At 41.5% G+C, this 26,505-nt stretch overlaps 2 protein-coding genes across 2 annotated transcripts; one reads left to right on the forward strand and one right to left on the reverse strand.

Annotated features, from left to right (window-relative positions):
• Window positions 1-530: 530 nt before the first annotated feature.
• Window positions 531-15,214, reverse strand: tubgcp5 (tubulin, gamma complex associated protein 5). The gene is made up of 23 exons (XM_044128875.1): window positions 13,463-15,214; window positions 13,303-13,356; window positions 11,695-11,803; window positions 11,369-11,465; window positions 11,211-11,290; window positions 10,999-11,134; window positions 10,117-10,234; window positions 9,717-9,806; window positions 9,420-9,513; window positions 8,003-8,255; window positions 7,381-7,583; window positions 6,386-6,501; window positions 5,845-6,113; window positions 5,552-5,750; window positions 4,621-4,809; window positions 4,342-4,524; window positions 3,737-3,821; window positions 3,540-3,660; window positions 2,524-2,675; window positions 1,437-1,562; window positions 1,108-1,196; window positions 905-1,005; window positions 531-800 (listed from the first exon to the last, which is right to left on the reverse strand). The coding sequence occupies exons 1-23, from the start codon at window positions 13,594-13,596 to the stop codon at window positions 754-756; spliced, it is 3,045 nt and encodes a 1,014-aa protein (XP_043984810.1). The 5' UTR covers window positions 13,597-15,214; the 3' UTR covers window positions 531-753.
• Window positions 15,215-16,352: 1,138 nt separating this feature from the next.
• Window positions 16,353-23,706, forward strand: chst7 (carbohydrate (N-acetylglucosamine 6-O) sulfotransferase 7). The gene is made up of 2 exons (XM_044128878.1): window positions 16,353-18,204; window positions 20,049-23,706. Exon 1 carries the CDS (start codon window positions 16,914-16,916, stop codon window positions 18,183-18,185), a length of 1,272 nt encoding a protein of 423 aa, XP_043984813.1. The 5' UTR covers window positions 16,353-16,913; the 3' UTR covers window positions 18,186-18,204; window positions 20,049-23,706.
• The last annotated feature ends 2,799 nt before the right edge of the window (window positions 23,707-26,505 follow it).

The raw sequence follows: 26,505 nt of genomic DNA on the forward strand, positions 1-26,505 counted from the left end.
CTTTGTAATTTTATTTTGTTTAATTCAATAAATATACTTCTATGATAAACTGCCATATTCCATGTATATTAGGGAGGGAAATTATTTTTGTCCTCACTTATGCCTTGAATGCTATAGCTAGTTAGCATGGCCACCAATGACAGCAGAAATGTTTTTTTCTGCAAGGATGAGTTTTTCTCCCCCATTTGCACTTAGTAGCTCAAGTATGAGGAGCTTGATCTTTTCCCAGATTGTCTTATTATACTGTCACAACATGATGACAGTTTTAAATAAGTAAAAATACCAAAAGTTGTATATTGCAGCTTTAAAAATGTCAAATGTTTTTAAACCTAGTATTGAAAATATGACATGGTTTTTGGCCTAATATTTGGATTGTTAGGTTTCTGACTCAACAGAAATCCACTAATTTACTGCATGTACATTTATAGTAGCAGTATACATTTAAATAAAACTTTTTCCATAAGGTCAGCCAGGTCTGACCTCAACTTTCTAATTTTCTTCTTCGTTGTTGAACTTTTATGCCCTTTCTATGCAGAAGCAACAAGGCAACTTTATTTTATACTTATGCATATACACATGACATTTACAATCAACATGACATTTTGTATAGAAAGCATAACTTACAAAAAACATTTTTAAATAAATATCTTAATGTTTTGTTGAACTAACAATGAGTGTCGCACTCCATCAGTCTGAGCAGGTTACATAACAGTCAAAGGCAAAGCGATGAATGGGTGAAACATGGAGGGTCGCTCAGCACTGCTCAAACCCTGCCATCAGAGAGAGGGCCAGAGACTCCACTGCAGGAACAAAAAGAGGGCAACAAACAATGAATCATTATCTCTGTCTGTGTAAAGTGAATCATTTGACGTTGGGGAATCACAAATGAACAGGATTGACTTACGGTGAGGAAAGGAGCCCCGGCAGACGGCTTTATTAAGTATAGTCACCAGGAACATGTGGCAGTTTTTGAAATCAGACTCCATCTTGTCAATAGACTCGATCCTGCACCAAGACAAAACGTGGGGTCACCATGGAGATTTCCGACAAACATCCTCGGGGTAAAATTGAGCAAAGTTGCAGTGTGGGGTTTTATTCAGGCCTTACTTCCAAGCGCCAAATCCAGCTTGCCATCGGTCTGAGAAGATGAGGACCAGATTGAGAACCTTCATTATCGCCTCTTTCACAAAACTGACCTGAGGGAACAAAACGTGTTAGAAGTGAGACTTTTTCTTTTCTTTGGCTCGGTTCCTCATTTTTGTCTATCTCAAGCTACGTGTACAGCACTAAAGAGCTGTGCAAGAACGCCTTTTGAAAACACGGTGACGTCTTATTGGGTTTTACGTGGTACTGTCAACACCAACAATTGTGCCACTGGTTGTTGATCATTCTACCTCTGAATAATCGTTCTTAGAATTCAGCACAGCGAGTTTCACCTTTTCCCTCAGCAGACAGCGGTCATGGATGGTCGCCAAGTATCTGTAGTGGATCTTGATCAGCTGGTCCAGGTCTTTAGCTTCCTGTACTTGGTGCTGAAACTCCAGACCAGTGCTGTGCAGAATCTGCCAACACATAGAGGAGAGACCTCCCACTTTTCAAACCGCAAATGAGAAGATTACATAAAAATAAAAAAAATAAAAAAGTTCAGGTGGTTTGGAGCTCATGCTTTCATCTCACAGACTCTGGAAGTAAAAAGGGTTGTTTTGGTTTACGGGCAATCAGCTGCTAAAGTTTTGCGAAACTTTAAGACGACTTGGATGAGAGGCTGCTCAATGACAGAGGCCTGCTGCAAATATCTACTATTGAAACTGTTCTGAAAGGGACAAAAAAGTGACATTTGTACGGCTGGGGAGAAAGCCCTGCATGGAAAGCCAGAGAAATTAGAAAAATGTTAAGACATATGTCAACTCTGGAGGAGCTTCAGAGATCAGCTGATTAAGTGGGAAAATCTCCCACGCACACTTTAAGAACACAAAATCTTACCACGTATGTTTATCTGGTTTCTGTTGAAAATATCTTACTACACTTAAAATAAGACAAAACTAACTTACAAGTAAGTCTCCAAGAAGATCTAGTGGCTTGTTTCAAAGAAACAGTTTGTGAAAAACGTTCATTTCACTTTTAACATGGGAAAAATGTTTTGTTTTAAGTAAAATAATCTGCCAGTTGAAACAGCCCATTTTTTAATACAATAGTAAGCAATTATTTAGTTAAAACAAGGTTCTTTATCTTGCTGAAAATTTACTTGGAAGTTAGTTTATTCTTATTTCAAGTGTTCTAAGATATTTGTGCTACAAAGTACACCAAAAATACTTAGATTTTGTATTTTTGCAGTGCATCAAACCGTGTCTCTGTATTAGAAAGACCCAGTCAAAGTTCAGATCTAAATCTTATTGAGAATCTGTGTCAGATGAAAACTAACTACTGGCTCCCCATCCAACCTGACTGGGCTTGGACTATTTTTTTTTTTTAACTAAGAAAACTTTCAGTCTCTTTGTGAACAGGAGATAAGCCTCCTCTTACTCTGGTCATGATGTAGTTGTGGAGGCTGTTGACGAAGTGCATCAGTTTAACGCGCAGCAGACACATTCTGTGAGTCTGCTGGCTTATTGGTTCTTTCAGCTTTGCTTCCTCAGCAGGAGATCCTTCCAGTTTCTTTGTGACTTCTGCAAAATCTAAATAAAAGCACAGAAAAAGCATTTAAGCAACAGCACACACTCCTTGGTATTAACTTGACCCATCGCATGTAGCTTAAGACAGGATCTCAGCGTCGCTCCAAGAATGCCACAGTCACACCAGCTACATTTCCACTGGGTACATTGGAATTACAAAAATAAATGTGCCTAGTTGAAACACCAATTTTGAAAATGGCACTTTTTTTTTTTCCAACTAAAGTTTTTTGTGTTTGGTTGAGTTGATGTTTCAGCTGAATCAAAATGAGTAGATTTTGCAATATACTAATTGCTGTGTGTTGCCATGGAAACACTTTCTGCATCGTACGAGTCACATGATCAAAAACCGGATGTTAACACCGGGTGAAAAGATGAAGGAGACGACAGGAAGCGGTTGCAGGACGATGGCATGGCGGGTTTTTTTTTTTATGATCTATCGCATGAACAAACCTATCTGTGGGATTTTTAATTGCATTTTGTATTTAATGCAAATAGAAAATTGCTTTTTTTATTTTTGCAGAATATCGGCAACGTTCTGCCAACATTTGTAATGGAAACACAACTAGTGAAGCACGGAAGTGGAACCATTATGCTTTGGAGCTCCTCCCCCTCTACAAACGGAGCAGGACTACTTAGAGGTCCGTACTGAGGATGTTCACGCATTAGTGATAACTGAACTGCTTCCCAACATGCATGATGTGTCTAACATTAATGGCATTTATAATGCTAATGGAGAATAAAATTGACTTTGGTTTGGTAAGATGTCTTAATACCAAAATACTTAAGAAAAGAAAAAAAACGACGATCGTTATAATAATTTTCAGCTGTGGTGGATGTGAGCGTCTCAGCTCTGGTCTCAGTTCTTACCACTGAATCGAAGCGTGTCCAGACTGTATTTAGCCCATTTAATCTGCAGCAGGAGAAGGAATACTTGATTGTAAATCTTCTGGCACTCAGAGCTGATCACAATATCTACGGGCCAGGGGACCTGAGGAGAGCAAACCAAGTAAATGTCAGCACCACACATTTACCAGGCATGAATAATGAGCAACGCCTCCGTTTACCTTGTAACTCAGGGTCAGGACCTCCAAATTGTTCACCGGGTGCTTTTTTCTGGACGCGTCCAGAGGCTCCAGAAAGACCGACAACCTATAGGATATGAAATATTTGCTTTGCAATTCTCAGATTTACAACAACGTATTAGGGCCAGAGTAAATGTCCGGCAAAAAAATACTGAGAATAATTTCAGAAATCTTTAGAAGAAAAAAAAAAACTAAGACGTTTGTGAGCTCCAAAAGTCACACAAAGATTTTAGATTAATCTCTGGGTTGGAAAACTCAAAAATATGCACAAAAAAACCCAACAACTCAGATATCTTGAGATCTCAAGAAGTTTACAAGAAAAAAAACAAACAGAAAATTTCTGAGTTTCGTAAGCTATGAACTTTCAACTCGTGAAACTCAGAAATTTCCATGCTTATTATTACAAACTTTCTGAGATTAATTTCAGAATTTCTGAGTTATTTCTGGCAAACCTTACATTTTTCAAACTCAGGAATTTCCAAGTTTTTTTCTAAAAATAAAAAATAAAAATAAAAATCCTACATTAATCTCAAAATTGTACAGTTTTCACTCTGTTACATCTATCTGAAAGCAAAGACCTGTAGTACCTGCTGCTGTCCTCCGGGTAGCGCTGTCCCACTGCCTCCTGCAGCTGCACGTTGAGAAAAGAAGGCTGCTGCCAGCTCTCCTTCTCCTGCACCTTGTCAAAGATGGCGGTGTAGAAGTCATACATGGTGTCTCCTGCTTCCAGCAGGAAGTAGTTCCTCATGGCTTGGAGGTATTCCAGCAACCTGCCGAAAAACAACAACATGCTGGACATGATCTGACACAACAGGAAGCACTTAGAGCAACAAGAATAAACAAAAAACCAACACAGTGGTGCCTACTTGTAGTCTTTCTTCAGAGTCCTCATGAGGTTGCCGCAGCACTCGATGTACCGCCTCTCGATGTGGGGGTAGAGACAGGAGCGCAGGGTGAGCTCGAAGGTCTGGCAGGTGACCGACTGAGACGAGCGGTCCACGATGAAGTCGCCGCCAGAGAAACGCTCGTGGAAGTCGCTCTGCTCCAAGTAGAGTCTGAAGAAGAAGGTGCATGAATGTCACATTCATTTTGGGCTTCTAATTTTTTCTTTGAACCCATTCTGTGTTTAAAGGGCAGTAGTATGTGTTTTCCAGGCACCTAGTGCCATTTTGTAGCACAATCAGGTAACTCTTACCATCATAAAAGAAATGCTATATATTAAATACCACTTAAAAGAAAATCTGTCCCTTTAAAAGCTCTTGTTTTTTCTGAAACCTGGTCTTCAGGAAGTCATCACAACATGGCTCCTCAATTAACTCTTTAACTATGTTTTGCTGAGTTGTAGCTCCTATAATGAGCTCAGCAGACGAGCAGTTCCACCAGGTGTTTGGTAATTGCTGCTGGCTAGTCTGAAGGAGCTGAGTGGGGGAGGGCTGCACTGTAGAAGCTTAGAAACTGCAGCTCTGAAGAGGAGCTCTGTCCTCAAAGGCGGAGGTACATCCACCCAGGTGTCAACCATCCACACAGCTGAATGGTTGCCATGAGAGATTAAAGGATTTCTCAAATATGCATGAAAGAAATCAAGACAACACTCCAGGTGCGTTTTTGATGATGGAATAACATTATATCACAAGAAGCTCAAAAAAGTTGACATAATTCTGCGCCTTTAAATCAGATGTGAAAACATACTCTTACTTCCAATGTTTGTAGCTTTCATAGAAATACTTTCATTATTTTTCCCAGCACAGCCATAGTTACCATTAGTTAAGCAAAAAAGGTGATTCGGTTTGTTGCTACCTGGCGAAGTTGATGGCTAAGAGTGGATCGTGGACGTCGTCGATCTTCAGGTGCTGCGCCATGATGGACTGCATCTTTATGATGCTCCTAGTCGTGGCCTGCTGCTCGGTCATCTTGTCGTTCGGGGATTCCTCTGGGCTGGTCAGGCGGGACTGCACAGACTCTAGAAACACCGTGTACAAACTCTTCCTCTCTGCATCTGCAATGTTATTTTTCTGAGGTCATGAACACATTCCTTCAAAAAAATTAAAATAAAAATACTATTATGACTCACTAACAGGACAAACACAGACCTCTGGAGGATCTCTCGGAATCCTGGGCTTCCTTACAGTGCAGATTTTGGAGCAACTGCATGGACTTCCCGGCCATGATGATCTGCTTTAGCACTGGTTTGAGGAAGGACACCATGGTGAGCTGCCTGTTGCTGGAGCCCGGATCCCCACCGGAGCTCCCACTGGCTGCGTCGTTCAGCTTTTCCTCGCTGTCCACCATCTCAGAGATGCTGTACAGGGTGTAGGTGGCGTACCAGAAGTCCCTGTGGTTTACTGGGACGTCCTTATTTCTAGAAAACAAAACAAAGACGTTCTGGATTTTAGAATATTAATGATTGTGAATCTACTTTGGAGGCTTTCCTCAAATATTCACACTACTCCAATAGTGTCACAACTACAAACTTACACACCTTATCGAGACACAAAGCGGAACATATTGCGGATATGGAAGGTGAATGATTCTTTTTAACCTTATTACAAATAAAAAATAGTCATCTTCAAATTTGTACTTACAATTTGCTACATATGTGGGAAGTATGTGTAAGGATTCCTTGAAGCTAACCTTTGGATGATGAACTCTTTGGCTGGGTCGAACAGATGGCCGTGAACAATCCACTCATCCACAATCTCCAGATATGGCCTGACCGTCTCAGTCCACAGAGAAAAGAGCAGGGCCACCTGGTACAGAAAGAACGGCCAAACATTTAACCAGCGGTGGGCACCGCTAACTAAAACGTTAGTTATGCTAAAGCTAAATCACTGCACCAACCCAGTATTTATTGGAAGCTAAGGCTAATGCACTACACCAACATTTGTATTTAGAAGATGCTAATGCTAAAGTGCTCCATCAAACTGGTATTTAGTGGACGCTAATGCTAAACCGCTACACCAACTTTATATTTAGTAGAAGCTAATACTAAACGCTACACCAGCCTGGTATTTAGTGAAAGCTAATGCTAAAACATTACATCAGCCTTGTGTTTAGTGGAAGCTAATAGTAAAGCACTGACTTCAACTCAAACTATATCTGCCCTTGAAAGACTACAACCTTCAAACAATAATTTAATTTTGCCATGTATAATTTACATGTTCTATAATTTTCCTATAAATTGTATTTATGTTTGTATGTTGTTCTCTACTTTTCATGGTTTATTTTATGTTATGAAGATAAGGGAGAAAACAACAAAAGAGAGAAGAGGGAACCAACTGCTGCATAAACAGTCTTCACCACAGTCAAAATAAGAGCATAAATATAAACGTTTAACTACTAGAAGAATTCTTGACGGCCAATAACCCAAACTTCCAACACAAATGTCTAACTTTATTCAACTTCAAGATTACAAAACAGGCAAGTAAATTACCGCTTTAGAAGTGTGCTGAATGTTTTCATAGCTAGCAAAAGCGCTATACAAAAAAATAAAAAAAAAATAGCACAGCTATTAGCACAGTAGCGGATTCGGGTAAGTATGTAGAAAATTTCAATATCTCTGTTTCTTTGTTAATAGCCAGAAACTCCACCTTTAGGTTTAGGATAATAATAATAATAAATAATCTCACCGCTTGCTCTGATGCATCTCCAACACTGTCATATTCTAAAATAGCCTTGTAGAGAGTATTGAGCAAGTGAGAGGCCCGCACAACATTTGGGGTTGCTGGGGGAACTTCAGCCACTCCCGTGCAAAAGACTTTGTGCAACACTTTGATCTGGGCCAGGTGAGGGCTGAGACGCTCTAGAACGCCGGACAGGGTCACCGTCTCATCTGCAAACAGTTCATTCCAAACATGAAAGCTGCACCTCGGGAAACACGGTAATAACATGGACAGGTTTTCCCTTTAGGATTAGATTGGCGCACACAGGAATAGAGTAGATGTCATCGTGATCACCATCAAAAGATTTTCTCTCTCAGAATAAATGTATCTGTGTTTGCGTAGCTCAGACATTTTAGGTCAATTGAAGGAACAAACAGCGATTCTAAATTGCCTTAAACATAAATAGCCTATGGCCATTTAAAGTCGTATTTATTCAACCCTGAAAAATGACTTGAAAGTAAAAGGAACAGAATGGAACCTCTCACTGTTTACACAGTTAATAGCGAAGCTCTGCTGTGGCTCTTTTATCAAAGGAAATCCAAAACAAACTCTTTACGATAATGAAATCGAAGCTTGCCGTGCTGCTCACCGCTTCTGATGACCTCTCGCTCGATGGCGGTCAGCTCTTCTTTGAAGCTGGCGAAGTATTTGTTGAGAGCCCAAACAAAAGCCTGGTAGGTCCTGAAAGGCGGTTCCGAGCCCTTCCTGTAGCTGTGGGAGGAGGCCGGGCCCGGTGGGCCGGGCTCTGAGCTGTGGCCCGTCACCTCGTCGATGAACCTCTGCAGCCTGAACACCGCCTGTCCGTACACGGCGACGTGCTCCAGCACAGAGTGCAGGCAGTTCTGCAGAACAAAACCACAACAACATCCTAGTATCAAAAAACAAACACAAAAAAAAGCATTCAGTAAAATATCAGCAATTGGCGAAGCAAGTTATCGATTAATGAGTAAATCCAAAGTTGTAGGATCTCACCGATCGATGGGAGCTTAATTGATAAGCGGCCATTTTCTCTTGCGTCGTGTTTCTATAAAGTAATGGGCTAAATTTTCCAAAACAAACTGAATTTTAAAACTTCTTCTAATTTCAACAGTATTTCGGATCAGCCAGCGGTATTCGATTTGGACAGAATAAACGTAAAATGATGGCTTTCTCACCCTGGTAAACTTAGACGTTAAACAGGAACCCTCTTAAGAGGTGAAAAGATGAAAATAATATGTAAAAAAAACAAAAAAAACACTCAATTCCCAAAGAACAGAGAGATGTTCAGAATGTTAAAACTTCCCTCCATGACTTGCACAAACTCACACAGAGCCGGCCACCAGGGGGCACCCCAAGAGCAAAAAATACATATTTTTAAAAAGAAACATTGAATAATACAAACTAATTGCTTTATACATTTGGAAAAAACAATTTCTATATTATTTTTATAGTTGTACACATCTAAATAGGTTAATCTCTTCCTGCTCTCGGCTGCTGCCACTGTAGAGGGGGGAATATAAGATATCAAACTTGTTAAATAGTTTTCTGTAAATTCAGCGTTTGTCTGCTGATGTGATGTTACTTTAGAAAAACTCAAATAATAAACTCCACTCTGCATGTCAAAATCCAAATGATTTTTTTACCCAAAAGGTAAAATCAGTCGTTATAGTAACACCGGGACGATGTCAGCTAATTAGAAATGACGCTGATGATGGCAGGTATTTAGAGATATCACGGTGATAGTGTAAGGAGCTGGACTCTGTTTCGACCGTTTCTCTTTCCCATTCTGCCATCTTTATTTTTGGATCAGCTAGATCCGCTTAAGGATGACCAGCGGCGTCCTCTGCTGGATGGAGGGCAAACTACAACATGAAAAGAAGGTCTAAGCGGACATTATTAATCAATTTGGAACTACTTTTAAACCATTAATCGACAACTAATTCTAACTCGATTAAGCGATTGCATCCCTGTCAGTAATGTTTGTGTTATTTTTTCCCCCTCTTAAAAAAACAACAAAAAAAACTTACACTTGTCAGATGGGTTACCACCACATTATTCCTCACCGACACTTTGCCGTCATGATGCTGGAATATAAAGTGTTTCTTCACCCCGGAGAGAAGCCTGAAAAACACACAGATCATCCCCGTGACAAAAAAATAAACAAAAAAATCAATGCGCCAACATAATTACCCCATCGATCCGGGGAGGATCTGTGAGTCTGGTGATCAACAAGACACTTAAACTTGTGTGAGAGGAGCAGAAGATCGTTTTCTGTGTACTTTTTGTGCAGCGAGTGAGTAGGCTCAGCGTCACCGGATTCTTACCACAAGGTTTCCCGTACGACCTGAGTCTCGGTGACGAAGGCTTTGTCTTCCGGCAGATACAGAGGGTCTGTGTTATACAAGTGCTGGTCCCTGAGAGCAAGAACACCTGAATGTCACACAACCTTTCAACTCAGGAATAAGAGAAAAAGTTGCTTATGTCACATGGAACATAGAAAAAAAAAACCACAGATATTTTATAGTATTAAGATTAACATGCTATGTATAGTTCCAAATGTGTAATTTGCAACTAAGTGACATTTCAAAGCACACTAATACAGATTTATCCCACATTAAAATTTTATACCAGTATCAAAATAGATTTCGCCCCCACCCCCAAGTTCAGATCCACATGTTACTGATTAAAGTCAAATTTGATCTTAAAAGGAGTCTGAAATCTTACCAAACGTTGAGCAGGTTGGAGTGTAAATGCAAGCTGTGGGAGAAGCGAGGAGCGTGAGCGACCCAGTACGGAGTCACCACATGCTGTTCGAGCCAGGTCCGGGCGTCTGGTTCCCCCACTGGGGAAAAGACATACATACCAAAACGTGGTTATTTTAAAACTATAACCCACTTTTCCTGCAGTGTGTTACAGAAGGATTCATACCTCCTGTAATTTCACACATTTTTGTCAGATTGCAACTAAAAAGCTGAATGGATTCTGTTGGGATTTTTGTAACAGACCGACAAAGTAACAGGAAGTACATATAGAAAAAAAACAAATTATGTACTTTTTTTCTTTTACAAATAAAAATTTGAAAGGTTTCCAGTGCATTTGTATAGAGATATGTATTTAAAATAACTTTGTTAGTTTATAAACCATTGCATTTTGGCTTTGTGTGACAGTAAAACTAACACGTAGCCTTGAACACACCATCCCAAGTAAAAAAAAACAAAAACTGGTGGTGGCAGCATCATGCTGATGATTCTTTTCTTTTATTCAGGGACATGGAAGCGTAAATAATATGGATACAGGGAAAAACTGAATGGAAGGATGCCAGATTTAAAGTTTTAAATTTCTCCTCCCAGGAAGACAACCCTAAACATACTGCCACAGCTGCAATGGCGTACCCTCAGTTAGAACGGCCTAATCAAATCCCAGACCTAGATCCAACTGAGAATCCAATAGGCAAGACTGGAAAAGGTGACATTCACAGACACTTTCCAGACTGAAAGCTCTGTTTTGGCAAAGATAAACGGAAAATTAAACACATTCCAATTCGCGGCTCTAGCGCGAATAATTCCTACGATTGGTTCTGCGTTTGTTTCTGTGTTTTCGGCGCACCCGTCCACGCGACTGGCACCGTCTTGCTGGTGGTGTCCTGGTCCTCCTGGGGGGTTCTGTCCAACTGGATCCCAGAGTCCTCCCTGCTGATTGGCTGCTGCGCGTCGTCGTCCTCGCTTTCGTCCTCCGACCACTCCTACAGAAGAGTGAGGTGAGAACATGCGGCCACGGAAAACATGCGTTTAAAAGGGAGCCGTCGTTCCAAGACCCACCGGCGTGTCCGGGAACGGCCCGGCGTCCACGTCCTCCCCTTCCATGAGGTACTTGGCCCAGTCGAACTCGTCCTCCGGTTCTGAACGGACACACGATTAATTGGTGAGGGGGAGGGAGGTGAATAATTCCAAGGTGTAAAATGCCAGAAGAAGCTCACCGGCATCTTTCACCCTGGGTCTCTCAGTGAAGTTTGTGTTTGAGGGAGAATCTGATAAGAAAAGCAGCAGAGACAGGATCCCGTAGTGTGTGTCTGTCTAGGAAAATAAAGACAAAAAAAGGGAAGTGGAATAGTTTGAAAGTTTAATGGCAGGTTATGCAATCTGGAGCGCTGTTTTCCCCATCTGCTATCAGGATGTTGTGGCATTTAAAAGAAAAGAAAAAGAAGAAGAGAAACACATGGCATGATGAAATGTGTTGGCCAACGCTGTTTGTGTTGGCTCCTATGAAAATTCATGTTTTCAATTTCCACACTCGGTTTATTACCTTCGCTCCGTTGGTGTTGGGCAGCGGTGAGGTCAGAAACTCCTCGGTCAGTCTCCTCCAGCTGCCCGCCTTACTCAGGTCAGAGTGGACCATGAGCTTTTCATAGATTCTTCAAAATGTTTAAATTAAAATGAAGAAGAAAAAACAGATTATGCACAACAGCATTGTGCAATGTGGGTCATTTATTTTATTGCTATAAAACAAATTCTTACGCTTCTAAAACATTTTGAACTAGAAAAAAAAATTGAGAAATAGACTAACTACAAAAAACAAATGTTTAGATCACTAAAAGAAAAAAAGTGTTTGAAAAATATAGTCTGAATTTACCTGGTTGGTGTTTTCACTTAGAGAATATTGTCATTCAACTAAACATTTAAAATGTACATATTGAGCAAAACTTTGTTGCAATAATAATAAAAAAATAATTAAATAAGTAAATTTAAAAACAATTATGAACAGAAATACAATAAATTACTATTATTCCAAGACTTCAACACATCTAACAACTAGCTCATTAAATTCAGCTCAAAAACATTTTATTTATTCAAAACAGAATGTAGGGAAAGTCATCACTCAGAACTTCAAAGTTATGAGTTATTCAATGAGTCTTTGTGGATGGAAATAACTCTGAAGGAATTCTGGTAGCAGTCAGTCTCGCAACGAATCCGAAGTGGCCTCTTACTGAAAACTGTTGCTGCATCACTGACGGTGACGACATGCTAAAAGCTCAATATCCAGGCAGAAGAGACGATATGCAACAGTAACATGTCCTGGATGATACAATCAGTTATTGGCAAGGTCTGCTAATCTACCTCATTTGCATTTGCCACTTCTCTTTTAATCTGTTCCATAGTTAGAAAGTAGTTAGGGTTGTGGATTAGAAGAGAAAGTTTATACTTCCTCCATCTCTCCCTCTGCATCATTTTCAACTCCCCTAGAGTCTGGGGTCATAGTTCAGGTAGGATTTAAGGTTTTGGGAAGCCAATCAGTTATGAAAACGACACCTTGTTGCCATGAATATGCAGCATAACAACTGTCCAAAAGTGGAGGGAAAAAAGAAAAGTAAAATGTGATCAAAAGTCTAGAAAAAGAAAAAAGAAACTAATGTTGCATGGTTAGTTCTGACCATGAGCGACACAATTACAGAATTTTTTTTGGCAGAAGTATTTGACTAAAATCCTTACAAACTATCACAAAAACTATGCTTTGCTCTTAATATGTAATGTAATCCATCTTGATACTAAAGGTTGTGCAGTTTGACTTTTTTGTTTTTGCTTCATGTATAAATAAAAAAGCACACCAGGAATTTAATAAATGTATTTATTTTATCAAGGCCAAACTTGAAATACAGAACGTACAAAACCCGCAGAGTGCAATGATGGATGGGATATTTAGACAATAAGATTGGAATAGTCTAAAAAATACACATATTTTCCAGACTCTACTTTCTTTTCCATACTAATCCAGAGCAGGAAACTGATTAAATCAAACTGCATATATTTCAGAGTGCGTGGGAACTGTGAAAAGCACGAACTAATAGAGGAAAACAACCCTCCAACCTAAAGGGAAGAAAGGCAATTAGACGACACCCCTGGAACATTTACTCACCCATTGATTGTGCGTTGAATTTTATGACGGTCAGCATCCAAATACCGATGAAACCTGCCGGAGGGAGCACACAGTTAGCCAAGCTCACCATCACCTTCTTGCAGCTAGCTAGCGTTGTTGACAGGCTAGCTCCAACTCAACCAGCGCAGGACGGACTCACTTGAAGTTTGACCAAGCGAACTTCAGCGCCAGTTGGAAGTTCTGGTCTTCCTCGTCTTGCACTCCAGTGAGACACCTGACCAGCCTCTTCGTCTCTCTCTCCGTCTCCTTCTCGAAGGTGCTCCAGTGTGCCATGTTGCCGCAGCTACTGATGCTGCAGTTAGCTTCAGGCTACTACGGCTGCATCCAACTGACAGTCGTTGACATGTAGCCGCTTTGGTGGCTCTGCGAGAACCGGGAGTGGGTCGAAATGTGATTATTTGCTACAAAAAGGTGAGATGTTAAGCTGTTTTTGTTAGCCGTTTTCTGCATTACCGCGCTCCGTTTGGCTTTGTAAATAAGAGCAAGTGCGCATGCGCAAGATATAGAGGCGTGTTTTTTGTCCATCTGAATGGTTCCAAGGTTAATGCTAATAGCGGCTAAATTTACGGATATAAAATAATATGTGCTCATTCTCACCAGAAGTTTTGCACTTATAGCTGCCTTTTAATACTTGTTCTTGGTGCTTGTTGTCATTTTCTAAGTTTACTAAACTCCGCCCACAAACAGATTTAACCATAGCCCCGCCTTCACTCTCAGTAGTTTCAGAGCAGCTCCACAAAGAGGAAAATAGATTATTTCGTCAAACTAAAATAAGCTACTTAGTGCGTGCTTAAAAATATTAAATTAAGGAGCAAAATTTATCTGGTGGTTTCTTTTTTTATCTGTAACAGGGCGTGACTTGTCCGAGCAAACGCACGAACACAAGACACGTTCCCTTGCAGTCAACCGGTGGATGACTCGGGTAGTGGTGATGTTGAGGCGGCGTGGAAGAAGTTTTTGTGTAGGTGACAGATAAATATATTATTCGATAAAGAGATGAAATTTTATCGAGTAATACAAATTCAGGTTTTTATTATTATTTTATTATTGTTGCTCGTTTATGGTTGCTAAACGAGCAACAATAAAATTCAGAGCTGACTTCTAGTTGCTGAAACTGGAGCTTAAATATTAATTGCAATTAAATTGCAATTAAATGTGCAATTAAATGCAATTAAATTAATTAATTGCTCCAGCAATTAAATGTGCTTGAGTTGAGCACATTTAATTCAAATCAGATTTAATTCAAAAATATTGATCCCAAAGTGAAATTAAATGTTGTTGCAAATCTTTTAATGAGATAGTTATTGTAGACAGTAATGGCTGTGGGCAAAGAAGATCTCCTGTAACAGTCTGTATTAGAACAGATTTGAAGAAGCCTCTGACTGAAGACACTATTTTTTTCAATGAAAAACAGCCTCAATGTCAGAAAACCAGTGAATTGTTGTGATCTTAATTACTAGTTGCCATACATAGTTCCCTTTTTTGTATCAGAACCTGAAAGGAAGGAATCTGATCTCTAAAATACTTTGAACTGAACTATGTGCCGCTGGTTTAATATTCTAGAGAACAACAGAAGGGCCAATAGTTACACATACAACTTAGCAACATGTGATGATAATAAGGAAATACATAAAGAACCGTATCCAATTCTGCTGCAGAGTCTGCTGTTAGGTTTTGAATCAAGACAGTGCGGCTAACAACCGAGCCACCTTGCAGCCTAATAACATTGTTACTATTGTTGTTGTCAGAATATTGTGCCACACAATACCATTCCTTTTACTTGGCAAAACTTTGGAAAGAACTTCCAGGGACAGGAACCCGGATATTTTGGAACCCCACGGATATTTTTTTTTCTTTTTTTCTTTTATGAATGCATATTTTTGCAACAATCAATTACTTCATCTAAACCTCATAGGCCCATATCAGGTGAGTTGTATTAATATCTTGGGATTTTCATGACTGTAAACAATACTCAAGGATCTGAAAACTATGAAGGTGTAGCCTAGTCTTTATATATATATATATATAGTTATTGTTGTTATTTGTTTTGGAAAGTGTGTGGATGGGTGGATGCGTAATGTAGCGTTACTGTGTAGTCACACGAACTGGATCTTTGCTTAATGTTTGCCGCATGCTTGTTTTGTTGTCATAGCAACGATTAATGTTGTATCTCAAGCTGCTAAAGATTCATAGAGAAAGTTGGGATAAGAATTTTTCTTTTCTTTTTGGATAGGGAACCTAAACCAGCTGCAGTCCAGAGGATCACATCCTTGCCTGTTTGCTTCCTGCTTCCAGTCAAGCAGGGAGTAGGAAGGAAACGAGATAAACATGTATCCTTAACCTCTGAGCTCAGGAAAGGTAAAAAATAAATAAATAAATAAAAAGTGGGAAAATTTTAAATTGATATATATTTGCATTTTTTCATATTGTTGCCTTTCTAAAACAATGGCCAAAGTGAAAGTAAAAAAAAATAAAAAATGTAAATCATCTCTTGGCAAGAAAGAGGTAGTGACTTTTATTATTTTTGCAAAAAGCATTTCGGCAACAAAAAAAAAAAAAAAATGAAATAGACATAGCCCATTATTTTAGGAACACAACGATATTTAATAAATCATCTAAAGCAGGAGTGTCCAAACTTGTTTTCACCAAGGTCTAAAGTCCCCGAGTTGAGAGTCCTCTGGGGCCAAAATTTGCTTATTTTTCTTCCCAATTGATAATGCATAAATATTACTATGAATATTTTTTCCTCCTTTACCTGCACAACAATATATTAAACAAGTAAAAATTTTAATAAAACCAAGAGTAGTCTGACATTTCCCTGAATGTTTACAGTTATTTAACTTTTTTTGCACTCATTTTTTTCTATTTTGTTGTTCTATAAAATGATTTTAGTTCATTTCTAGCCATAAAAAAGAGCAAAAATAAATAAATAAATAAAGATAACAATTTTTTTATTTTATTTTTTATTTTACTTACTTTTTTCATTTAGGACATAAAATTGCATTGGAAATCTCCACCTGAAACAATTTACAAGAAGCATCCATCTTGCGTGTATTTTGGGTGTTGATTCCTGGTAACGTTAGTGGTTGTCAGTTGCTATGGGCAACGAGTCTGCTTGTAGCCTAGCCGACACCGAGAGCGAGATAAAAGAAGATTATGAGAGGTTTTTAGTTATTCTTCAAAGGTTTTTCTGCATCATTTTTCCCTCTGCTGTGGCACATTGCACTAAAAATAATAATGCCTATATATCCAGGTTCCTTTTTGTTATCAGAACTATGTAAAAGTACAGTCTTTTTGCCCTCCAGCGTTGTGCGCATGCGCGAAATTTCCGGACGTAAACAATAACAACATGTCGGACCGCCCCACCCGGAGGCGGTCCGACATGAGAGAATAAACCCGCTGCCGGTAAGGCGCTGTCTGACACCACGCCTACCCAGAGCGCCGCTCTGCAACGCCGGATGACAAATGATGCACACCCACACTAACACACAGAGGAATAACTTTACAGTAGCGACCAGGGCGCTCCACAGACTGCTGCGCCGCAGACTCTTGTGAAAACAAGCTTCCAGCCCCCCTCTCGGCGAAAGGAAATGAAGAGGAGGCTCCACAAGAAGTACTTGGTTTTGATTCTGGCATATACAGGCTTACTTCTGCTTATCCCCTATGTGTTAGATAACCGGGATAAATCCGCCCAGAATGCCAAACTGCCGCAGCAACAGCCCAGATGCCCCGACCTGGAGAAGACTGTGGCGCTCCTCTGGGATAACGGTTTCAAAACCAACGGCAGCGACGCGGCGGAGAACCCGGCGCCGACGAACAGGAGCCAGACCCGGACGCACATCTACCTGCATGCCACCTGGAGGACCGGCTCGTCGTTCCTGGGGGAGCTGTTCAACCAGCACCCAGACGTTTTCTACCTGTACGAGCCCATGTGGCACATCTGGCAGGCGCTGTACCCCGGCGACGCGGGCAGCCTGCAGGGCGCGGTGCGCGACATGATGAGCTCCCTGTACCGCTGCGACTTCTCAGTCCTTAAACTTTACGCCGGCTCGCAGAACATCACCACGGCGTTCATCTTCGGCTGGAAGATGAACAAGGTGATCTGCTCAGAGCCGCTGTGCGACGCGCACCGGCGCCACGAAATCGGGCTGGTGAGGGAGGACCAGTGCGCCAAGTGCGAGAAGCGGGACCTGCGGGAGCTGGAGAGGGAGTGCAAGAAGTACCCGGTGATGGTGATCAAGGGGGTGCGCGTTCTGGACCTGAGCACCCTGGTCCCGCTGATGAGAGACCCGGCGATCAACCTGCAGATCATCCAGCTCTTCAGGGACCCGCGAGCCGTGCACAACTCGCGGCTCAAGACCAAGCAGGCCCTGGTGAAGGAGAGCATCCAGGTGCTGCGCAGCAAGAAGCAGAGCGACAAGTACAAGCGGCTGCTGGTGCCCAGCAACAGGATGAACCGGGCGGAGAGCTACGTGGCGAGCGCCATGGAGCTGATCTGCGACAACTGGCTGAGCGACGTGATGCTGATGATGAACGCTCCCCCGTGGGTGAGAAGGAACTACCTGCGCCTTCGCTACGAGGACCTGGTGCTGCGCCCCATGGAGGAGCTGCAGCGGCTCTTCCGCTTCTCCAAACTCTCCAGCTTCCCGGCGCTGGAGAGGTTCGCGCTGAACATGACGCGCGGCCAGGGCTACTCATCGGACAAGCCCTTCCTCATATCGTCCAGGGACGCGAAGGAGGCGATCTACGCGTGGCGGGAGCGGCTGAACGTGGAGCAGATCGGCCAGGTGGAGGCCTACTGCAGCGAAGTGATGAGGCAGCTGGGCTACGAGAGGAACACCGTGGTGGAGAAAAGCACATGAGGATCGGAAAGCAGCATGTGTGAGTGTGTGTGTGTTTGTTTGGGGGAGGGGAGGTAAGAGCGTGCAAAAAGCAAAAAATAATATGCATCGATTGAGATTTTATCTCAGAGAGAGGAAGCAGCGACAACAGTAGTGCAATTTTTCTCTCGCTCTACCTTACGTTATACGTTTCCATCACAGGAAGTGGGTAAGTGCTTGCTGCTGGGTTATAACCCATGACCTTCACTTGACTGAAACCAGAGCCTCAGAAAAACACACGTTCGCTCGTTTTGATCACAGAAAAGGGGTCAAACACCGCTTCACGCAATCGCTGTGTGAACATTTAAAAGCAGTCTTGGATTGTTCTTATACGTCCATTACGCCCTCCGAAAACGAAGAGCGAGACCGAGATCCACTTGTTGATCTCATTTGATCAATCTCAAGTCATAAAACCGCGATTTCGGTTTGGTAATGTGCACTTTGCTCCCTGTTGTTTTAATGTAATAGATAACAATAATATCTTGCTGCTGTGTTACAGTTTTACTGATCAGATCAGCCTTTCCCTTTTAGTTGCTAACTGCCCTGGCTAATGAATGACAGTGCCTTGTTACATAGTATTGAACCTTCCTACTTTTTGACCACCACAAAGATTTTCTTGGGGACTTTCTGACCCAAAGTAGTGGATAGTTGTTATGTGACTGGAAAATGGTACACTTTTTTTTTTTTTTTTTTTTTTATCATTATCATTACTATTATGGTTTTTTTAAGTAATATAAATTTTGCACACAAACTCCCTTGTGCTTGATGCCCAAAGATGGATAGTTACCCAGAATGACTAAATAAGAGTCTATTTATGTGCAACTTAGTCTCAGTTTAAATCAGACAGGACAGGAAGAGATAAAGAGGCTCACAGTAACTCTGGTTGAGCTGCAGATATCCACAAATCAGGTGAAAGAATCAGTTAGCTGATGACCGTCAGTGATGGAGGGTAGAGATTTGGCCTTTATGGGAAAGTGTTGAGAGGAAAGCCATACGGTGTTCTGATCAGATGGGACAAAAACCTTTGCTTTCACGCTTTCTGTGATGGAAAAGTAATCCTGGTTAAGACCCTGAACACATCACCCCTATGGTGAAACATGGCCATGGTGGCATCATGGTGTGTGGATGCTTTTTTTTTTTTTTTTTGTCAAAAAATCCCTTTAGAAGCTATGTATCACTTACTCATATACAACTATATGTGTATCTTATAACAGCTAAGAAAACCCAGTTCATATATATATATATATATATTGCAGCATTGCTGTCTAAATGCTAGTGTAAGTGAATAACAGGAGCCTTCAAAGTGAGACCATCAGAAATATCTCAACTCCCTCTAACGACCAACAGCTCTGCTGCTCCACAGAGGGCTCGTTGTTGTGTCCCTGGCATGGCCCGGTCCCCTCATGGGTAGCTGGAGGGGGGCTGGCAGTGAGTCACTGTGCTGTCAAGAAGAGAGCCATTGTTTGTGGCGGTCTGCGACGGGGTAGGGCTCCCAGCGGGGTTACAACCACGCTGTCACCAGCAGCTTGTACAAAGCGAGGTCCTTCACCGCCGCAAGGCCCGCAAGCCGTCAGCACGGAGGTCGGGGTCCACCGTCGCCTACCCGCAGTGTCCCGGTGTCCGTACTGTGGTCTAATCAGACCATTTATACCCACTTCCAAGCAGGTTTTCAACAGAAACCCAGAAATAAGCTATCCCGACGTATGGCGCCCCTTTTAGCGTGGCGCCCCTATGCGTCGTGTTCGCACATACAGACTTTTTTTGCGCCACTCGAATGCCTCTGATTCACTGTGCAGCAGTAGCATGACTTAAATACTTAACTTCTCTGTTTCTCCCCTCCTGCAGGGTCCTCCTAATCAAGGCTGAGGGGCAGAAGGTGGAATAACAAAACAGGCTGCAGGAATGCAGTCCGCTAGGAGCTCTCAAGCGTGCCTCTTGGGTTGTTTTTATCCTCACCCGAGCTGGGTCGATGAACTGGAGAAATGGTGATACTGAAAAGACGAGGAGGAGGAGGTTGTGTATGTGTGTGTGTGTGTGTGTGTGAGAGAGAGAGAGAGAGGGTGATTGGGGGGGGAGAGAAAGAGCAGCCAATCGGACTCAGTTGGATTTGAAACGAGGAGAAGGAAGCTTATTTTCTCACCGTGCTGCCTGTTCGACACCAAGAGGGTCCCGTGGAGACGCGGAGGAGTTGGGGGTGGGATGTGGGGGTAAAACAAGAGACGGGGGCTGGTTTGTGCTGCCGTTACTCTGGCCGACCTCTGTCCTTTTTAGAAGCACTAATCCCTCCTCAAATCCTGTTCAAACCGGGGCCATAAAAAACCTGAGATGGGGGCCCTTTCTCGGGACATGGATCCAGGGTGGCAGTGTTAAGTTCGGCCTTACTGCAGCGACTTATCCGTCCGGTCTGTGACTAAGCACAACAGCAAACCCCAGTACTACCGACTTATCGAGTTTTATTTATTTTTTCTCCCCTCCAGGGGGGCTCTAGTGTCCCTTATATGACAGAAGGCTGATAGAAAGGGGGAAGACGTGCAGCAAATGTCGCCATGCCCGGGAATTGAACCCGCAACGGCCGCGTGAGGACTCAAGGCCTCCAAACATGGGTCGCACTATCCCCTACGCCACCACAGCACGCCCTGACTTACCGATTTTAAACAGAGACTGGCTCACTAACAGTGCTGAAAGAAGAAACTACAGTATTTTTCTGGGGTGGGGGAAAAGCCCAAAAACCCCTCCGACTGAGAAGCTATTGTTCTGCCTCTGGCCTCTCTCAGGAATCCGGACAGCTGCAAGAGCCTCTTTGACAAATCTCTCACGTGGGTGTGAAATTTTCTGATCAACCGCAGAATTCCTGAAGTCCTGCTTCTGTCCCCCGACCGGTGGACCTCTGTGTTTCCTTTAATCCGCAGCGGTCCACATCGTCCTCCGATCCAGTGACGTCCCCGTGGTCAAGGAGGCGTTTCTGGGGGTTCGACACCATCGACACGTTTGATTTCAGAAGTCGGTTCTATTAGAATATTCTTACATGAATACTTGTGGAAATGTGAACAAAAGAAGGACCCTTAAATTCAACTAAAGTTTGTTACTGTTTGTATTAATTCTGAAGTCATGATTTCCAGATTCATACGGTTCATTATTGACCAGTAAGAACCCTCTTTGTTGCATGAGCTGGGTTTATCCAAAACATTTCCCTCAAATGAGAAGTAGAATTGGACCGCGGCAACAAAACATGTGACTCCTAAATGGGATGTTCTTCAATAGCAGCCAATCACAGCTGATCATCATGAATAATGCTTTGCAAAAGTAGTCAAACGTTCTTGGTAGGGATTTTTTTCCCAGCAGATCCAACACAAAGTGGTGCATAATTATGAAGAATTATGTTCTTTTTTTTTTTTTTAAACAAAGAAATCTACATTCAGATCAACTTTGGCCAGTCTTCCTGTCCAATCATCTCCATCACATGATGCAGCCACCACCATGTTTCACTCTGGGAATGGTGAGTTCAGGGTAATGGGCCGGGTTAGCTTTCTGAATGTAGGCCCAAAAAAAGATATGTTGGTGTCCGAGCAGCAAATGGTAAATGGATTGTACTTGCATAGCACTTTATAGCACTTGTACATTTAGTAGTGCTTTCACACTATGACGCAGCAGTGTGAAATTAATTTATCTATTCATTCGCATGAATGTGCAATGTGCTGGCCCCAACCGGGCCCTCTGACCGCCACCGGCAGGCAAGGCGGGTGAAGTGTCTCGCCCAAAGACACAACAACCAAGATGGGTGGAGCAAGACTCCAACCTGAAATGATGATAGCTATTAAATACAGAAAATGCTGGTTAAATCTATTTTTTTAACGACTTAATTTTGGAACCCCCTCTAGCGCAGCGCCCCTATGTGGCGCATACCCAACCGTCGCCAGCGTCTTCCCAACAGCGTGTACCTTGATGTTTGTTCATTACTGTTCTCTTAGTCCTCTGCCATCCAGATGTAATCAGCCACTCTGAGTCGATACATTATAGATGCACCTTTCACCTGTTTTTTGGAGTACACCTCTCCCAACTTCGCACGTCTGATTGACTGAAGTTTTTCTATCCTCTGCGAAAAAGCTGACATTTTCAGTCAGATTAGACAAAGAATATCTGCCAATGCAGATTTTCAAGTCTTGCCACGGATCCTTGATTTAGACGATAAGATTTGAGGTAAAAACCAATCGACTGTAGCTTTAGCTGTGTTTTTAAGGTCACTTTCGGGCCAGAAAAACAGGTTTTCTTCCAGTATTACCTTGTTTTAGCTCTATCCATATCCACATCAATGACCAGCTTCCCTGTCTGTCCCCACTCAAGAAATGATTCTACCTCTGCAATGTTGCTCCCATATGATCACAGCAATCTTTTTTTTTTTTTTACAGAGTTGAATCATGTTTCCCATGAATACTTTTGCAAAGCATTGTATATGTATGTATATATTGATGTACTAGTTCATAAAGTAAGCATTAGGTGCTGGTTTAAGGCCATTATTTTAGGGCCATTACAGTCATCACTAAGAACATTTACAACAAATTTGGTTATCATTTGTTATTATTATGATATCACTATAACTTAACATTCTATTATGTGATTGATGGGTTTTTTTGGGGGGAATTATGTCTAAATTCAAGGTGAGTTAGTGAGGAAGATCACATTTTAGCTCCACTATGGTGCATTTTATTAAAGCTGCAGTGTGTAACTTTTATAATTATTATTTTTTATATATATATTTATTGAAACTGTCACCATGTTGTGACAGCATGATTTGAGACAGATAATCCGTGAAAAGATCGAGCTCTTCCGCCTTCTCCCAGTGCCAGTCTTCTGTAATAGTAAGTCACCATTGGCACATGTAACAGTATTGATCGACAGCGCTAAGACCCTCCTCCTGGCTCTGATTGGTTGTTTCTTCAGCTAGCAATCGTAGCTCTGCTGTGAAGTGGAGCAGATTGATCTTTTCACAGATTTTCTGTCTTGTGTCAGTCTCACAAACAAATGTGGAACAACAAAGTTACATACTGCAGCTTTAGATCGTTAATTTAAAAGGCTTTCCGAGTTAAGTGGAGCACACCACTGGGGAACCCAGAACTTCAAGATTTTTATTAACATGTTGACATGCAGACCATGGCACACAGAACCTGTCACCCAGCCGCCGCTGGAAACGACAGGTGCACATATTGACACTTTGGCTACATCTCATATTTCTCAGGTGCAGAGAGGGTTTAAATATAGCCGACAGGACAACTGACAGCACAGCAGTGTGGAGGGCGAGAAGTGCACATGAAAGATTAGCGAAGAGTTCAACAAGTGTCCTCTGCTTGCCGTACTGTGTGACTCTCTTGGGTTTGCTGGTCTGTTACGTACTCCCTCTTGTCTTTTGAGGGGACAACGCTACACCATGTCTCAATCCATGCAAGGTCCTGTTCTGTGAATTGTCTTCGAATAAAGGAGAGACCGAAAGGGACATTTTTAACACAAAGCGAAAACATCCCCGTTGTCTGGTTTCATTTTCTGCACCTAACTTAACTTGCAAGGTTTTCGTCCCACCTTTTTTTTTTTTTTCCAGAGACGGCATAAGCTTAGCGGTGTTTAGTAAGGACGAACAGGTGATTGTTTAAAATTGTACATGCACGTTTTCACAGTCGCTCGCGCATAATCACCAGACTCTAAAGGGCTGAGATTATTCTGCTTCGCAGCACTTCTCCTTGCAGCAGCTCGGTTTAAATGGCCTGCTCTGTGCACAGCCTGGCAACAGCTTACTCCACCAGATTCATTTCCTCCCGGACGTCTCTTGCGAGCCGTAAAAACCTGCTTCGAGACCGTCCCCCGGTGTAAAAGGCCTCGTATTCAACTCCAACAGTCATGCCTTTCACACCTGCCCCGTGTACTCATGCATAAATGCAGCAGCTACCCGGCGTTGGTGGAAAGGTGAATTTAAAGGGCTAAACGGGGCTGTGTGGTGAATACAAAAAAAAAAAAAAAAAAAAAAAAAAAAAAGGGAAGCAGTTCAGTTATCATATGTGTAAAAGTGAAAAACAAATGTCGGTCCTCCAGCTCCTCCACGGGCTATAAAGTGCCAAGAGTGCATTAACACAAATCACTGCTAGTGTTTTTTGTTTGTTTGTTTGTTTGGTTGGGTTTTTTTGTATTTTGTTTTGAGGGTTTTTTTACGTAGGGGTGGGGCAGGAGTTTAAATGCACCATCGTCAGAAGGAACATGTGAAAATGGGAAGTTTTCGCCGGAAGTAAACTAGCAGAAACCTCAACTAATGCTATAGCCTACTAATATACAAAGGAGCTTTGAGATGAAATTTCTGAGTTCTAAAATGAGTATTTATATGCCATTAGTGTGTTTACATCCTTAATCTTACTGAAAGTGAACCGATGATGTAAGAGCGGAGGAACGAGTCGGTCACTATTGTGCCAAATTTCAATGCATCAAAAGTCGATTGCATTGAGCTGAGCTCATTGTGATCACCATCGAAAACACTTTTTGGTTCCATTTAATTTTAATGGACATCTTTAATAAGTCAGCCTAAAAAAATAATAATAAAATAAATCAAGGTTCTTGGGGAAGTCTATGGGTTAGTAAAGATTATAAAACTAATTATGAAATTAGAAATTGACTGTCTGACTATGTTCTGTTGTCAATTTGCAATTGAGAGTTACACAAGATTTATTTTACACTTTCAACACTAAAAACCTCCTGTCTTTCCTTTTCCAAGTGTGTGTACAGCTTCTCAAGCTAACATGGTTAGCTTAGCTCAGTTCTTCTCAATTCCAGTCCTCAGGCCCCCCTGCTCTGCATGTTTTAGATGTGCCTCTATTCCAGAACAGCTGATTCAAATGACTGCATGACCATCAAGTGCAGCAGAAGCAGAATCACTCAAGTATTCAATCCAGGGGTGTGGCAGAAGGGAAACACCTAAAACATGCAGGACGGGAGGGGGGGGTGGGGGGGGGTGGGCGTGAGGACTGGAACTGATAAACACTGGCCTTAGTCTAAAGAGAGTAGGGAGACCGCTAACTGTTTTGACCTGTCAAAGCAATAATCCAATCTAAGTGTGAAGTGATTGGGAATTATTTCCTAGAGAGGGAATGTTACTAATGTTTATTTTGGCTGATGCATAATCCTCCATAGGTTAAAATAAGAGTTCAAAAATTCTCAAGATGAAACATACAGCCCATCTCTAAAGATAATAATAATAATATTAATAATAATAATAATACAAAAATTAAGAATATTATCTCTAAATGTTTTTGTTTTTTTGCTTCAAAGTATTTGTGTTTATATAGATAGAAATGTGTTCTGTTTTTATTATGGGTCTTCATGTTAAATACGCTGGCATGCAGGGTAAACGTGCACTAAAATTTCCTTCCTTTTCAAAATACATTTTTTACTCTGTGTGAAATCTGTACAGAAACGTCTCTTGAAGCTCTCCCTGCTTAATACTTAATTTTTTTTTTCAGCTGTAACAAACTACCTACATGCTAATTATGAAGCCTTAAAGATGCTATCTAGGCTAACTGAGCTAGCTCTTCCTTGGATTTTTAAGCTAAAATAAGCCACAATCCATAAAAAAAAGAAGTAAAAATATATATATAAAAAAGTATCGTTCTGATAAATCTGAAGTGTCAATGTTTTAAGGACAATCTGAGCCAAACATGACCGACAGGTGCAAATGCGCAGCAAAAGAGAAAACATGCAAACAAAAAAAAGACACGCGCACAAATTAAATGCAGCAAACAAAAAAGAAGACACCCCCGAATGAAATGCAGCAAACAAAAAAGAAAACATCCTCGAATGAAATGCAGCAAACAAAAAAGAAAACACCCCCGAATGAAATGCAGCAATGAAATGTTCTTTTGCTGCGCATTTGCACCTATCGGCCACCGTACTAACCTCTGTTGGGCACTACTTAATTTTGATGGTATTTTCACAGCTAATTTTTGGCCTTGTATTGAGCCGTTAAACTTAAAAAAAACCCCAAACATATTTATAGTAATATTCATACTGCAGCAGCGGAAATGATATCCAACTGAAAAGCTGTTAAGTCAGCAAACTGAAATAATTAATTTCACTTGTTATAAAATATAAATCTTCCAACACTTTCTAATAAAGTTCTAATATTTGCGCGCTTTGTCAAACGTTTTGCAGCTGCAATAAGTGCTTCAAACGTTCAAAAGGCGGTGCTGAGATGGAACGCTGCAGCGACCAGATCTTTACTTCACTGAGTAAACTGGTCTTTAATCATGTTAGAGTGCAAATCCTCATGCCC

Source organism: Gambusia affinis, linkage group LG10, assembly GCF_019740435.1.
Source record: "Gambusia affinis linkage group LG10, SWU_Gaff_1.0, whole genome shotgun sequence".
Classification (NCBI taxonomy): Eukaryota; Metazoa; Chordata; class Actinopteri; order Cyprinodontiformes; family Poeciliidae; genus Gambusia; species Gambusia affinis.

Excerpts from the sequence above, each read along its gene's own strand:
- tubgcp5 (XM_044128875.1), bottom strand. The coding sequence starts at position 13,596 with ATGGCACACTGGAGCACCTTCGAGAAGGAGACGGAGAGAGAGACGAAG. Across the intron at positions 9,807-10,116 it reads TCCAACCTGCTCAACGTTTG|GGACCAGCACTTGTATAACA; the intron begins GTAAGATTTCAG and ends TCTTGCTCTCAG. Across the intron at positions 4,810-5,551 it reads TTAGCCATCAACTTCGCCAG|ACTCTACTTGGAGCAGAGCG; the intron begins GTAGCAACAAAC and ends CTTCTTCTTCAG.
- chst7 (XM_044128878.1), top strand. The coding sequence starts at position 16,914 with ATGAAGAGGAGGCTCCACAAGAAGTACTTGGTTTTGATTCTGGCATAT.